Source organism: Lepisosteus oculatus, chromosome 2 (genome assembly GCF_040954835.1).
Source record: "Lepisosteus oculatus isolate fLepOcu1 chromosome 2, fLepOcu1.hap2, whole genome shotgun sequence".
Classification (NCBI taxonomy): domain Eukaryota; kingdom Metazoa; phylum Chordata; class Actinopteri; order Semionotiformes; family Lepisosteidae; genus Lepisosteus; species Lepisosteus oculatus.
The window spans coordinates 51,959,895-51,974,981 of NC_090697.1; the positions used below are offsets into that span (position 1 = coordinate 51,959,895).

At 36.8% G+C, this 15,087-nt stretch overlaps 2 protein-coding genes across 3 annotated transcripts in view; both read left to right on the forward strand.

The window, feature by feature from the left end:
* The window catches only part of LOC102687262 (metabotropic glutamate receptor 1), a 108,532-nt gene extending 96,406 nt beyond the window's left edge, over positions 1-12,126 (forward strand). The window contains exons 6-9 of one of the 2 annotated variants that reach the window (XM_069178991.1): positions 1,103-1,271; positions 2,246-2,372; positions 6,477-7,407; positions 9,777-12,126. In XM_069178991.1, coding sequence (XP_069035092.1) covers positions 1,103-1,271; positions 2,246-2,372; positions 6,477-7,407; positions 9,777-10,596 — 2,047 coding nt within the window. In that variant the 3' untranslated portion in view covers positions 10,597-12,126. The remainder of the gene's footprint in view (positions 1-1,102; positions 1,272-2,245; positions 2,373-6,476; positions 7,408-9,776) is intronic. The other variant, XM_069178998.1, reaches the window with a different exon arrangement.
* An 843-nt stretch (positions 12,127-12,969) lies between these two features.
* Positions 12,970-15,087, forward strand: part of rab32a (RAB32a, member RAS oncogene family) — a 55,529-nt gene continuing 53,411 nt past the window's right edge. The window contains exon 1 of the mRNA XM_006625811.3: positions 12,970-13,341. Coding sequence (XP_006625874.1) covers positions 13,128-13,341 — 214 coding nt within the window. The 5' untranslated portion in view covers positions 12,970-13,127. The remainder of the gene's footprint in view (positions 13,342-15,087) is intronic.

Here is a 15,087-nt window from a genome sequence, read left to right on the forward strand (position 1 = left end):
TTCTCTCGTACGTCACCGGTCTGGCACTGTGTTTATACTGTATGTGTTGGAGCAGGGTGCACAGTTGATCTTTGCTCCAGTAATTGCTGAAGTCCAGGCTCTTGGCAGGGGAAAGCTTCTAAAAATTGTAAGAAACCAAGGGGGAAGTAACGCCCCTTGAAGACATAGCCCCTTGCACCATCACAAAGTATACATTAATATGGAAACCCAGGGAATTTTTGAGGCTCCATTTTTGTTTGATTAACATGTACATTTCCATTTTCTCTTTTGATTGAAATAATATAGTAAAGACATTATTTTGTAAATATAAATAATACCATAGAAGGTTTGAGGATTTTAATGTAAAAACACAAATTCAACACTAGATGGTGACTGGTTCAATATTGTTTTAATCTTTGAAATCCATGGTAGGAATCTTTTTCAGTATTCTGTTCAATGTTTAAAGAGTCTGCAAAACCCCCTGCACAGTACATATTTCTGCAGTTTCACATCAAGAATAACATACGTTTGGAAAACAGTGTCATTTTTACTTGTCACAGAAACAGCGACAAGCACATGCATTTAACAGAGGACTGCTCACAGAGTTTGCTCTACTTCATGTATACATTATTGTTTTCCAAAAAGAGTGTAACAATATTATTCTGTTGTTAAAGTCAAAACTACTTTACTCGGTACAATATTATTACATATATAATGCAATAAAATAGTAGGCGATGTTGTTCACAAATTAACTACTGCATTTAAACGCAATAATTTTCTTGTTTAAATTCAATCATTTTCTCATATAAATCTAATACTATCTCGTATAAGCAAGATTTTTTTTTTCTCTTTGGCTCTAATAAGCTTCTGTATTAAAAGTCATATTCTGATATTAAGAACAGGTTCAAGGTATCACTGGAAAGACTTTAAAGACGGTTATTCTATTGCTATACTAAAGTGTTCATTAGTAGTCCATGAGTGAGAGTTTTTCTGATGAACCATAAGTTTAAATAATTGTATCACACTAGTTTAATCATATAATGTATTTACTCTAGGACAAGCAGCATATTTTTTGTGTGACAGTGTTCATCCTGAGACACTGTATCTCTGATTTTACTTTTAGGTATGATATCATGAATCTCCAGTATGTGGAACCTGGTCATTATGACTATATCAATGTTGGATCCTGGCATGAAGGAAACTTAAATATTGATGACTACAGAATTCAAATGAACCGCAGTGGGATGGTGCGCTCTGTATGCAGCGAACCTTGCTCAAAGGGGGAGATAAAGGTACAGTGGGTCCAGAGATAATATGTAATCATTATCAAAACATTACCAGTTTGGTTACATTGGGTAAACCAGAATGCTTTAACAGTGCTTGTTTATTTTCCTTTCCTTGCCTTTGGTTAGTGTCAACATTATTGTGATCCATATTGTCACGCCCTCTACACCTAGAGGGTGCTGCTCTTCTTCCCTGTTCCTAGTTCCCTGTGATTATTCATGTCTTTCGGGTGTGTCTTCCTGTGTTGCCTATTTACTTCTTGTGTCTGCTCGGCTCCTGGCTCAGCATTGAGGGTACTGATGTCGTGAGACCCACCTATTACCAGGTCGCCCCACGTCCCAGGGCATAGGTTTCTCTACCGACATCGTCTGACCCCCTAAGCCTGCGTTAACCCACGTGTTGCCCCTTTAGCCACTACGCATAGGGTCTCTACTGCTCTCCTTGTCATTCCATGGCATGCCCTTCCGACATCCGTAACACATATGATACTGTCGGATAAACTGACACAAAATATTACCACAAAACAGCCATTGCAGTCCATTCACTAGTGTTCCAACACAAACACAGTATGTTTTTCGTAACATTTTTATATATTATATTAATGATTGTTGTTTTTCTTCCTATAATCCTTGGCATCATTAGTCTTTCTGACAAAACTCCTTTCAAATATACTCAAGTGTTGCTCTGAAGTAAGATAATAAATGAGCATATCACTTACTATACTTAATGGTCAACAAACACATAAGAACTGTCATAATAGTCCATAAATTTAATATTTTTTCCATATTTCTGACATATCAAGTCAGGCAAATTCTTCCAAAGATCACATTCTGATAATAAATTGTGTAAATAAATTGATCTTGCTGCTTTTAAGTAGTGAATTCACTTGATTGTTTTGTTTTTTTAATTTGAAAGTTCTGAAAAGTGAGCTTATGGGTAAATACATAATTATGTACAGTACTCACAGATTGTATTGTTACAGGTTATCAGAAAAGGAGAGGTCAGCTGCTGTTGGATCTGTACAGCCTGCAAAGATAATGAATATGTTCAGGATGAGTTTACCTGTAAGGCCTGTGACCTAGGATGGTGGCCAGATGAGGAGCTTGAAGGTATGTGTTCATTTTAGATGTTTTCACTCTACTGTGGATCAGCTGCTGTTGTTTTGACTGTTTTTTACTTAGAAGAAACTGCTTCGAGCTGAAAACTTTAAAAAATCCTATTGTGCTTTCTGAGGAAGGTCTGTGCATGTGGCCTCAGCATATAATTTTGTCAGTTTTATTTGTCCTGATAGATTGTAGTCCTCTTTACCTGCTCTTTAAAAGACTTCTGTTCTACACTCCAGAACACCAACTTTACGTACCCTGAAAGAGGTCTTGGTATAGGACATGTCATAGAACTAACTGCCTTTGTCTTTTTTGATGATGAGCAAATCTACAATAAGAAGTTATATCAAATATGGAAATAAAAAAAATAAAGCATGCTAGCATGTTTAAAGCCTAGGTGCAAACCTCAGGTGTAGTACTCATCCTTGTCAGTGCATCGTCCTAGTATGAATAAATGCAGCTTCTACATGTTCTGTGTGCCCTCTTCCTTCAGTTATCAAACCTTTTCACAACAGTGCTCTTTTTTGTCTGGAACAAGCCAGTCATCTGCCTCTGAGTTTTTTCTCCAGAAGGATAAGGGTGATTGTCCGGGTTTTGCTTTGCTTTAAACCCTAACACCTTACCACTTACATTTCTAAACAACCATTTTTATGTAGAAAAATGTACTCCCATTGCATGTTCCAGTAAATTAAGTTAAATGTTTCTAAAGTTAGATTGTCACACATACTGGGGAGCTTGTACTTTACATTTTACAGTGAAAAGACCATCTGTTGTTTGCTGTCTGATTTTGTAGTGCATTGATAATTTAGCTATTTGTTTTAGCAACAGAAATTCTTAAAGCAACACTCCACATAGAGTACATGGAGATTTAAGCTGCACAAACATCGAGATTCAAGCCTGTCCTGTATAGATCATGTTAAAATCCATATATTACTTTTTCAAATACAGTAAATTGGCACTGATTATGTTTCACAATTATATTTTAACTTTAATTAGGATAGTACAGCAGCACCAGTCTTGGAAAAACTGTTAAAAAGAAAGCACTTAAGCAAATAGTTCTTGCAAGTAAGTGCAAATGTAGACATTTGATTGAAACGGAAACTACAAAACATGATGATATTCTAAATCCAAATACATCTACTATATGCTGTATGATTTCAAGATATAATTTTTCATGTACCTTTACTATGTTTATCTTTGTACTGCAGTCACAATGACTAAAATGTGCAGGGCAGCAGTTTGTTAAAAATGTTGATTTTTTTAGCTGAAAGTAAAGATACAGAAAAAGTGCATCAGACCTATTGACTGTAATATATCTGCTTTCAGTCTCAGAACAGAAGGGTTTTATTTTTAGTTGATCTAAAAACCTACTTTGATATTTGGTGCCTTTTCAAAATGGGAGCTCTTCTGCCAGGTTCAGATGAGTGCTTTATAAAGCTATGATACACAGTGAAGCCATGTGGTTTTTAATTCATATCCAACAGAGCAGATTCTAAATTAGGCTTTTTGCTTCTTACCTACAGTAATTGTACTATCATTCCTCTGTCAGTTACTAAAGCTCCTGGCTATTCATGCAGTATTTAAGCACTGTGGCCTCCATACTATTATCATCTATTCTCCCTCCTTATATTCATCATATATTAAGATCATCAGAACAGTCAATAATAGTAGGGCATTCAGCCCATCTAGCCCATTTGGAAGTTAGCAGCTAGTATATCCAAGGATCTCATCCAGACATTTTTTGAAAGACGCCAATGTATCAGCTCAACATCATGGCTGTGGGGCTTGTTCCATACTCCCACAACCTTTTTAGTGAAAAAGTGCCACTTGTTTCCAGTTGTAAATACACCTCCACCTAATTTTACACTTGTGTGAAGGCTCTAAGTGTTTTTTATAAACATTAGGCGACCTGCGTCACCCGCCAATAACATGCAGCTCTCACCTGGGTGATGCGTACTGTAGCTGCCATCATGTGCCAGCAGACACGCTAAACACATCAGATGGAGGAGTATGAAATTGCTTCATCACTTGAATTAAGGGAGAACAGGCTGGGCAGATTATGCAAGAGCAGAATGTTATTAAACCAGGACACCATAGTTTACACCTCAGCTCTTATAAACAGCTCTAGTTTATCTTTAATGACATATAGTCAGGACACTTGTTTAATGTCTCATGGTTACCTTAAAGTGTGGGGTTAAGGGCAAAAGCATGAACTACAAAATACCGTCATGTATATTAATAAAAACAAAATAATAGAAATTCTATAGACTGAAACTATGTTAATTTAAACTTCTCTCACTCAATAATCCAACATTTATGTAAATTTAGAGCCCGCAAGCCTTGCATACCTAAATTTCAGCATTATAAAGTAAAATACAGTAATGGAAATACAGGTACTTACAGTTAGTATAGTTTTCAGAGATCTGTACATACGTATTTTATTTTCTGGATACTTTTAATCAAATAGATTATTTTAGGAAAGACTGTACTTTTATTATACTAATTAAATTTCTCTCTAAATTATGACAGTGTCTAAATGATTGTAAACAATGAATGTACACTTTCAAATTTTAACTATCAAGTTGTGACAAGCTGCAATTTAAATAAGACTTGCAGAGCTAGAGCACATACAAAAGTTTACAACAAACTATAGAAGTACAGCAAAACCCTTGTAGACAAATATTTACTAAAATCCACCCACAAACTAATACTATGAAAGAATTTATATACCAAACAGACTAAATTATCCCGATGTAAGAATGTAACACTGAGCCTTTCACCAATTAACTACCGATTACCAGATTCAACTCAAGTGTAGTTATAGTATTTAAAGTACACCTATCCCTCAATTTACAGTATGAGCCCTCCATTTACAAGGATTGGCTTACACGAGCAGTTACAATTAATAACAAAATTTCAAATAACAAACACACAACTTGATAATACTAGAAAGGCTACAAGCAAGATCTAACTTTGCTACCTTACCCATCTCAGTTCCAATGTAGCAACATGTGTGTGCCAAAGCAACCTCCCCTATGTTTGCTAGTGTTGTTTTACATTACTTCCATCAGTGCTTTTTTTAACATGGCAAAGAAAGGAAAATCTTTAAAGAAAGTGATTTAAAAAAAATCTAAGCCAAAAAAGTAAAGCAAATCCATACCCATTAGTATAAATCTGGATGTGATATGATGCATCGATGAAAGCCAGCATAACAAAGACATTTGTCAGGCACCACATTTATCTTCATCCTGTGTGTGTGCTATATATGTAATAATTTATGTGAGTGTTATTATGTACAGCACCTACCATTCATCACTGTAACCATCAATAAGAAACATGAAGGCTAAGCTGTTTCCTAATTCTCAAAAGTTTGATTTGAAAATAAAACTTTTTTTCTTAAATTATCAATAGCTAAATAAAACAATGAAAAAATGATAATTACAGTATCACCGATTGATTTGGGAAAGAAAGTTGTCATATCTCTCCTTTACAGTAAAAATACCATTGAAGGTTATTATATTTTTTGATAATATAAAAAAAAATATAAATAATTAATATTATTCATAATGAATAGAATTTGTGCTTGTACTTTAAATGGTTTTGGTTGTATTTTGATCATTTACTGGTGAAAAGGGGTGGATGTTTTGGGTTCAGAAATGCATTATAATTTTCCCCATGTAAATTAATGGTAACTTAGTCTTCAATTTATGAGTTTTCTTTATATGAGAGATTTTCAGGAGTACATTAAGCACAAGGAATTGGCGTATTAGAGGTGTTTAACAGCCTCTAGTGGCAGTTCAGCTGATTTGGTCATTATAACTCCACCTACCTCACATTGTCTCAGTTCGAAATAGCTTTACAATCTTGTTACATTAACAAAACATTTTTACTATTAAAAATATACCAATTATTTCTCTTTCTGCTTTTTTTATGTAACAGAAATGTACACACAGCAAAAATTAAAAAGAATAAAAAAATAACATTTCAATGACTATACTATCATACGCAAGGGAAGCAAATATTAAATATAGACATCTATAGATTTGTATGGTTTTCATTTAAAATTCATGTTGATGTGGTTTTTCAATAAAGCCCTGTCTAATTTTGCAGGTTGTGAGCCCATACCTTTGCGGTATCTTGAGTGGAGCAATGCAGAGTCCATAGCAGCAGTGGTGTTCTCCTGTCTGGGAATCCTGGTCACCATGTTTGTGACTTTCATCTTTGTGCTATACCGTGACACTCCAGTGGTCAAGTCTTCCAGCCGTGAGCTCTGCTACATCATCCTAGCTGGCATCTTCCTGGGTTATATCTGCCCCTTCACTCTTATTGCCAGGCCCACTGTGGCATCATGTTACCTTCAGCGGCTCCTAGTGGGGCTGTCTTCAGCCATGTGCTACTCAGCTCTGGTCACAAAAACCAACAGGATTGCACGGATCCTAGCTGGCAGCAAGAAGAAGATTTGCACCAGGAAACCCAGATTCATGAGCGCCTGGGCCCAAGTTGTGATTGCTTCCATCTTAATCAGTGTTCAGCTAACTTTGGAGATCACCCTCATAATTATGGAGCCTCCTGAACCTATCAAGTCCTATCCCAGCATCAGGGAGGTCTACTTGATATGCAACACCAGCAACCTTGGGATGGTGGCCCCTCTAGGGTACAATGGACTGCTCATAATGAGCTGCACCTATTATGCTTTCAAGACCAGGAATGTCCCTGCAAACTTCAACGAGGCAAAATATATAGCTTTCACTATGTACACCACCTGCATTATATGGCTGGCCTTTGTACCTATTTATTTTGGCAGCAACTACAAAATAATTACCACATCCTTCTCAGTGAGCCTGAGCGTGACAGTGGCCCTGGGGTGCATGTTCACCCCAAAGATGTACATAATCATAGCCAAACCTGAAAGGAATGTCCGCAGCGCGTTTACCACTTCAGACGTTGTACGCATGCATGTAGGTGATGGGAAAATAGCCTGCAGGAGCAACAGCCTGCTAAATATGTTCAGAAGGAAGAAACCTGCTACAGGAAATGCCAAGTAAGTCAATGTAATAGAATAAGTTTATACTGTACAAGTATGTTTTCTCATAGGTAGGTACATTGCTTTTACCCCTAACACATGCAAAGTTTCAAAGGCTTTGTGCAGTTGCAGTACAAGTTTAATTTGCTAAATTTAGAAAAATATACATAAAAATTGACAAGAAAAGTAGAATAATGTTTTATTTGAAATGGTATAAACAGTACTGCATGTTTTCCAGGAATCATGTATAAACAGGACCGACTGTAAATATGTTTGTTTTAGATTTAGTGTAAGTATACCAAAGCATGAGCAGTATTACCATTATATTATTACAAGCTCTTTAATGGTTTAGTGAACGCAAGCACACTTAAGTAGGGTCATTTTGCCATGGTACCTTTAGAATTACCATTCTTATCCAACAGTTTAATATTCAACTTCTCTTATACAAAATAAAACGTTGTTTTGTTGTTCATAAGCACATAAACATTTATTTTGTGAAGAGAAAATGTACTCTGTACTGAAGAAGAGAAATGTACTGTTCTTTGTTCAATATCAATGCTGAGGGCAGTAAATTAATTAACCTTGTAAATGTTACAGAAACTTGATATACAGTACAATTTCTTATCAGTAGTGTTCTTAAAAATGAGAGCACAATGAAATAATTTTAAAAATTGATTACAGACAACTTTGAGGAGAAAATGAAAAATATTTTTAAAAAACTAAATCAATTTAGGAAAACTTGAGTTGTACAGATATATTAAGATTGAGGTAAAGTTTGCTTAGTATTTAAAAGTGCTTTCTGTACCTAATTATTATCAAGCTTTTGGAAACCATAAAGTAATCAAGACACTTTTTTTATTCAAAAGGAGATTCAAACTCCTAAATACAGTATGATGTTTTAAAGTTAAATTGCCCAATGGGGTTTTTAATTGAATTTTACAACTTGTGTGACATTTTTCACCTTCACAGTGCTGTTTTTAGATGACATGTAACTGAAACATGATATACTTGTAACGAACAGTTCTTTCCGGACCCTATGCGGACGACACAGTCCGACGGAGTGGGGAAACACTAGGGAAACATCATGCAGGAATACAGTCTTGAGTGAAAGGGCTGGAGCACCCTTAAGGAGGGGGAACTAATATCGTGACAGTACGCCCCTCCTTTTCAGGGTGGCTCCGAAGCCCTAAGAAAAAAAAAAGGGGAGAGAAAAAAACGATGGAATCCGGGCTGCCAGGGTGCTGTCCGCGGGGTCCAGGTGTAGGCTCTGCATCTGATTTCCATATCGTGCGAGTCCGGAACCTGGAAGCGCCTGGTCCCGTCAAGGTTTTAACCTCTGTTCCCGTTCCTGTTCCCCGTCCGCCGGTTCCGACCCGGCTTTCGTGGTTTTTATCTTGTTCTGAAGGATCTTCTGGTTTTGGACTTACTCGTGTGTTTTGGATACTCTAAGGATTACTCTCTGGGATTGTTCGCCTCGGCCACGCCTCCCCCCATGCACCAGCGCACCTTGGACACGCCCCCCTGTCTTCTGCCCCATTTTCCTGCATGACGTTTCCCCAGTGTTTCCCCACTCCGTCGGACTGTGTCGTCCGCATAGGGTCCGGAAAGAACTGTTCGTTACAATACTGTACTGTAAATGCTTGTATAAAGCCCACTGCAAGAATTTTAAGCTATGCAGAATATACTGTACATTTTAAAAAAGAGTAACTGTTTAAGATATTACACTGTATAGTACTTCATGAAAATAAAACAGATTGTTTTAGCAAAATCTTCTCCCACTCAACAAATCTGGCAAGACACATTTAATATGCTTAAAACAAAATGTAATGTCTTGCAAAAATGACAAAAGCAGCATGTATTCTAAAATTTCACAGCTCAAACCTCTAAGGATGAACAGGGGTTTGTGAGTAAACGATTTTTGCTTTTCACTAGACTTTTATCTCACTGACTAAACCTTTGATACCACTCCTTATTTTTAAAAGACTCATTGTACTGACAAAAAATGGTATGCACTGTTTAAAACTCTGGGTTGTTCTTAAGGAGGAGTTAATTTGTTGCCATTTCCTGCAGCCTTTGTAAAGGCTAATAAGCATTCTTAAGTGTACACGTATAACATACAGTAAGCTTGTAAGATACAACTTATTTAAAAATAAACTTGTTTATGTGGTATTTTGCACAAATACATTTCTGCACTTTCAACACACAAGTTTTAGCATTACTTAAGAGTGCCATTAGTTTTTTAAGAAATTATGAAAAATTAGTAAATGTTAAATGTATTTTTATAGTTCTTTTCTACCTAATGACATTTTTTACATGAACCAGAAATGTTTTTTGCTTCCACTTTCTGGGTTCCTGTGAAATAACAGTCGTCTTTATTTTGTTCATAGTTCTAATGGAAAGTCTGTGTCATGGTCTGAACCAGGTGCAAGACAGCCACCGAAGGGGCAGCACATGTGGCACAGATTGTCTGTCCATGTGAAGAGACAGGAGGCAGGGTCGAATCAGATGGCAGTCATCAAACCCCTAACTAAAACCTACCAGAACAAGAGCCTCAACTTCTCGGACCTCAGCACCAAGACTTTGTACAATGTGGCCGAAGAAGATGAGAGCGACTCCATCAGGTACAACCGGCCTGTTAGCCCTTCCATGATGGTACACAGGCGAATGCCTGCAACAGGCCCAATGAAAGAAAATGAAGAATCTCAAATGTACTCGCCAGAGCACATGCACAATAGTGTCCTGCCCCCGCAGCTGATAATGGATCAGCTCCAAGATGTAGTTGGCAAGTTCACTCCCAGCATTCAGGATCTGAATTCCATGATCACTCTTCCAGGCCCAGGCAATGGTGTGAGGCCCATCTATCAGCCTCATCTCATGCAACAACAAGTCCTTCCTCTCCAGATGGACACGTTCAGTGAGGAGCCTGTTTCCCCAATTGAGGAGGTTGAAAGTGAGCAGTTTAACCTTATCCATGGGTACATGTACGACAATGCCGAGATCCATGAAGAAGAGGACCTTGTTCCAACCAAACTAACTCTGGAGGATTCTCCAGCACTTACACCACCCTCTCCTTTTAGAGATTCTGTAGGTTCTGGCAGCTCTGTTCCCAGCTCACCTGTGTCCGAATCTGTGCTGTGCACCCCGCCAAATGTTACATATGCATCTGTTATCCTGAGAGACTATAAGCAAAGCTCTTCAACGCTGTGAGGCAAAAAATAAAATTAAGATCATTAAATAACTGACTACTTCTGTAGTTTTGAACAATGCTAGCCAGAGCAAAAAATCAGAAGCAAATGGAATGTCCAGTAGTAAGTAGTTTTCAAGGACTGTGTGCCTGCTTTGGTAAATTTCAAAATGTAGGAACAAAGACACTGTTTAGTCTGCATAACAAGGAGATAAATAAAAAGCACAAGAGAAGTTAAAAAATATATGGGTAGTTTTGTGATTTTTTGTATTATGATATTAAAGACAGATGAGGGGAGCTTTCATAAGCAATTAGCTCTTCCTCATTCTGAAGTCCCATGGGGCAGCTCATTGAGAATTAAGTACAGCTTTTCAGGTGATGAAAATCACAAAAGACCACTTTATGTGCAGATTCTAGCTTGTAGTTACGATATATGGAAGGTATCTGTACAAAAGGTATTGTACAAAACATGCATTTTAAGGACTGTGACACTTTTTCATGCCATTTGGCCTCAAATCAAAGCAAACATTTATCATATACAATCTCATTTCCTTCAACAACAACAATGTTTTATATATTTTGTGTTAAAAATCATAAGTATCCATTTTACATTATCTGTGGTTAATATTTTTAGATTCTATCCTCATTTCTGTATCCTTGCTTTAAGAGACTGCTTCAGATAACCAGCTGGAAAGACAGGTTTAAAAGTATTAAAACTGACTGAAATCAATCCCTTACATGACAAAAACATGGAAACAAGAATTAATATTACATTAGATGACTATAATACAGAATATAATAAAAAATATAAGAGGTTAATAAGAAATGAGCTTGTTTGTTTCTGCTTTACAATAAAAAGATGAGCAAGACTGGTTGAATGCCAGGAGTTTGTGATTAAAAAAATGAACATATACAGTACATTCGCTATTAATATTTTCTTGTTCCTGATGTTTTTATGTCATTGTAATGATTTGGGATTTGCAAAGTTTGTAATTTGTCAAATCTTGTTCTTTTCATAAAGAGATGCTATGTTTGTAAACATGTAATTGCTTATATATTTTAAAAATGTGAAGTATCTATAATCTGGAAATTGTCTTACCAATGTTTTGTGGAGAAAGTATATGTTTGCATTAAATTTGGGTAACTTTTCAGAGAATACATTTACAAGTCAGTATTAAAATCTTTTAAAAGCTATAGGTTTAAGGTACATCAGTTTGTAGTTGCTTCTAGTAATAAGGCGTTGCAGTTAAGATCTTGCTGAGAATGATCTACTCATATGAACAATTTACAGCTGTAATTATTGGATTCTAAGTTAGTAGCTTAGTATTAGACTGCATCTGTCCAACATATAAATACATAATTATAATGGATAGTATTATTGTTATGATGAATTGATATAGTTTACTCAGTGTATGTAGTTTGAAAATAATATTCAGTTTAAGTCATAGAAAAAAAACTCCTATTTGAAATGGTCAGGACTACTATTGGGGGAAATTACTTTTTTGTCAAGATAATCTTAATAATGATGTAAAATAAATATTTTCTAGTTAAAACACTTGTCCCTTGTATTTATTCCTATTATATTTTTTAAATGATATCTTGCTAAGCGTAATGATACTAGGTTTTCCTTTAAATAATTCTCAAGTAGTATTTTGTTTTTAGTGTGTTTAATGTATCAGTGGAATTCTGAATCGTTTGAACGGATTACTATACAGCACTTATCATGATGAATATCAGCTAGAGAAGTGGAAACGGCTGTAATGTTAATTGTTACAGTAACATGTTTCGACAAAGTCACGGTAGAAGCCAAGAAAGTGTAAACAACTTTGTGCCTTTGGGTTTCTGGGAAGGTTGCGTATCCTTTTAAAAATAGTGAGGTGTTCCCGATTTAAACCACTTAGCTTTAAGACATATTCCAGCACTGTCTTTTCATGTTTGTCTAGCAAGCATTACACAATCCATTGAATATTTGACACAACCGAAATTCAAATATTTTCCACCCTCCTGGTTAATTTTAAGAACATATTGTTCTTCCAAAGGGGGTTGTAAGCATGTTAAATTAAAATTAGAAAGTCATCTGCAGTGCATACTGTACGTATTAGGGGGAAGACTGGATTTAATGAGCTGAAACTCAAAACGTTTTCTTCCTTTTTTTACCAATCGTGTTCCATAACCGTCCACAGGTACAGCAGTAGTCAACTCCAGAAGTTTGCATTCAAGAACTCTTGGATAGCTAGACAAAAGCACACAATAAATTATTTTAAAATACCCATAAACAGGCAGTAAGAAGGAATTTCTCCCCTCTCCATAAAATATGTGTACTAACACAAACCTAGAACACGCAAAAGGGTGGTTCAACTCGAGTTTCCGGGTCCTGTGACTCAGTCAGGTGGTTGTTGAGTAAGAGAGCAGGAAGAGGGGAAAGTGCTTTTTTCTGCGGGATTGTACTTTCGAAACAAGACGAATACCCCAACGTTATAGCACGACGGTGCTACAGGTACTGACAGTTAGGAGGACAGGCAACCGCGAGAGACGGCTAAAGAGAGTTTCTGTCATGGCGAGTGGTTCTGTGTCAGAGTGTAAGGAGTACTTGTTTAAAGTTTTGGTTATTGGAGAGCTGGGTGTAGGGAAAACGAGCATTATAAAGCGCTACGTCCATCAGCTTTTTTCACAGCATTACAGAGCTACTATCGGAGTCGATTTCGCTCTAAAAGTTATCAACTGGGACAGCAAGACTCTGGTGAGATTACAGCTATGGGACATAGCAGGTAAGCTTTTTTAATCAAGTATGTTACCTAAACTTTAGTCTGCAGTCTGCAGCCCTGTAGCGCGGCACACTGGAAACGGGAAACTCAAAAAATTGTGCGGCGCTTTATAATGGGCACTCAAATATCACCTTTATTGTGTCGCCTATTTCAGTTGATTTTAAAAATAATATTAAGTCTGGTGGTTGTGAAATACATCCGTCCATTTTCTAACCGCTTCTTCCAATTCTGGATCGCAGAGGGAAAAGAACCCATACCGAAAAGAAACGGGCGCAAGAAGGGGGTCCACCCTGGACGGGATGCCAGGGCACACATAGACATAGACACGCACGCACTCACTCATCAGGGGCCATTTCCCTAGAAGCCAATTAACCCACTAGTATGTTTATGGACTATGGGCGGAAACCCACACGAACAAGGGGCAACTATACAAACTCCACACAGATGGCACCCCAGGTCTGGGATTGAATCCAGGGCCCCAGTGCTGCCAGGTAGAAATGCTAACCTCTGCGCCACAGTGCCGCCCAATGGTTGTGAAATCCCATTATAAATACCCAGGCAGTTTTTTAATTGAAAATTAGATTACTTACAGTATAATTGGTTTCAGTGTGTGAAAATGAAACATTTTAAAGAACTGATTTAAAACAACTGCCAGACCTTTATTATTATTTGGAAGAAAAGAAGGTATTGTCTGAATTAAAACAATAAAGTCGTTGTACCTGAGAACAGATTCTTTCATGCGCAGGTGGAGATGCCTGAGTCACCTTTACTATTGCTTGATTTAACGGTGAGAATACACTACTACCTACAGTATCTACATGGTTACATTACCTACAGGGTAATTTTCAGTATAAGGAAAACAACACTTTACATATTACGTATCCATACCGTGTTGTGTGAACCTGCCCTATTTGGTGTGATTGTGGTACTGTTTTGAGTGTTGTGCAAATGCAATTTTTGGTAACAATATTTTGTGCGGTATGGTTTAAAATTTACTGCTGAAAGTTTTTTTGAATTATATTTCATGGTGAGCTTCTTCTCAAATGTGTTACCTAGAACCACATCATGACAACATGATCTAGCCTAAAGCAGGGATAGTATTTATTAGGATCAAGTAATAGGTATATTCCATGCTGAAAAGAGAAGAAAGAAAACACAACATTTCAGCTGTAGGGCCTTCTTGGGATGTAAACGTTGTGTTTTCTTTCTTCTCTTTTCATTACTTGTTCCTTTGCAGCCTACACATGCTGTCGCAGCTACCCACCTGAACTATAGTATTTATTACTAATAGTAAAAAGTTCTGTGTTTTTTTTATGAAAACCGTCAAAAAAGACGTTAACATTTCTAAGGTGGCTTAGGGAATGAAGAAATCAGTATAAAAGAGGAAGAAGCTTGTGTAATAGATGAGAACAAGCACCATATCATGGTGGTTTTAAGAAAGAAAGTGGTTTAAAGGAAAGTCATGTGATCAATAGCTCTTCAGTTCATGTCTGACTGAGGAGAGGGGTAGTTTCAGAGTACAAATCTCTGTAGTGTACCTCATAATCAGATGACCTCAGTACTGGAAGGGGACAGAGTGGTTTTAAGGATGAAGTTCTACTCTGACAGGTGGAAATTTGGAGTTACTGTAGTTCAAAAAGCATCAATTATTGTACAAGAGTCAGCTATGCTGTAATAAGTTAACACTGTTTGTTAATGGACTTTGGTTTACTAAGCATAGTGTAGTAGTATAATAATAGGGAAGAGACA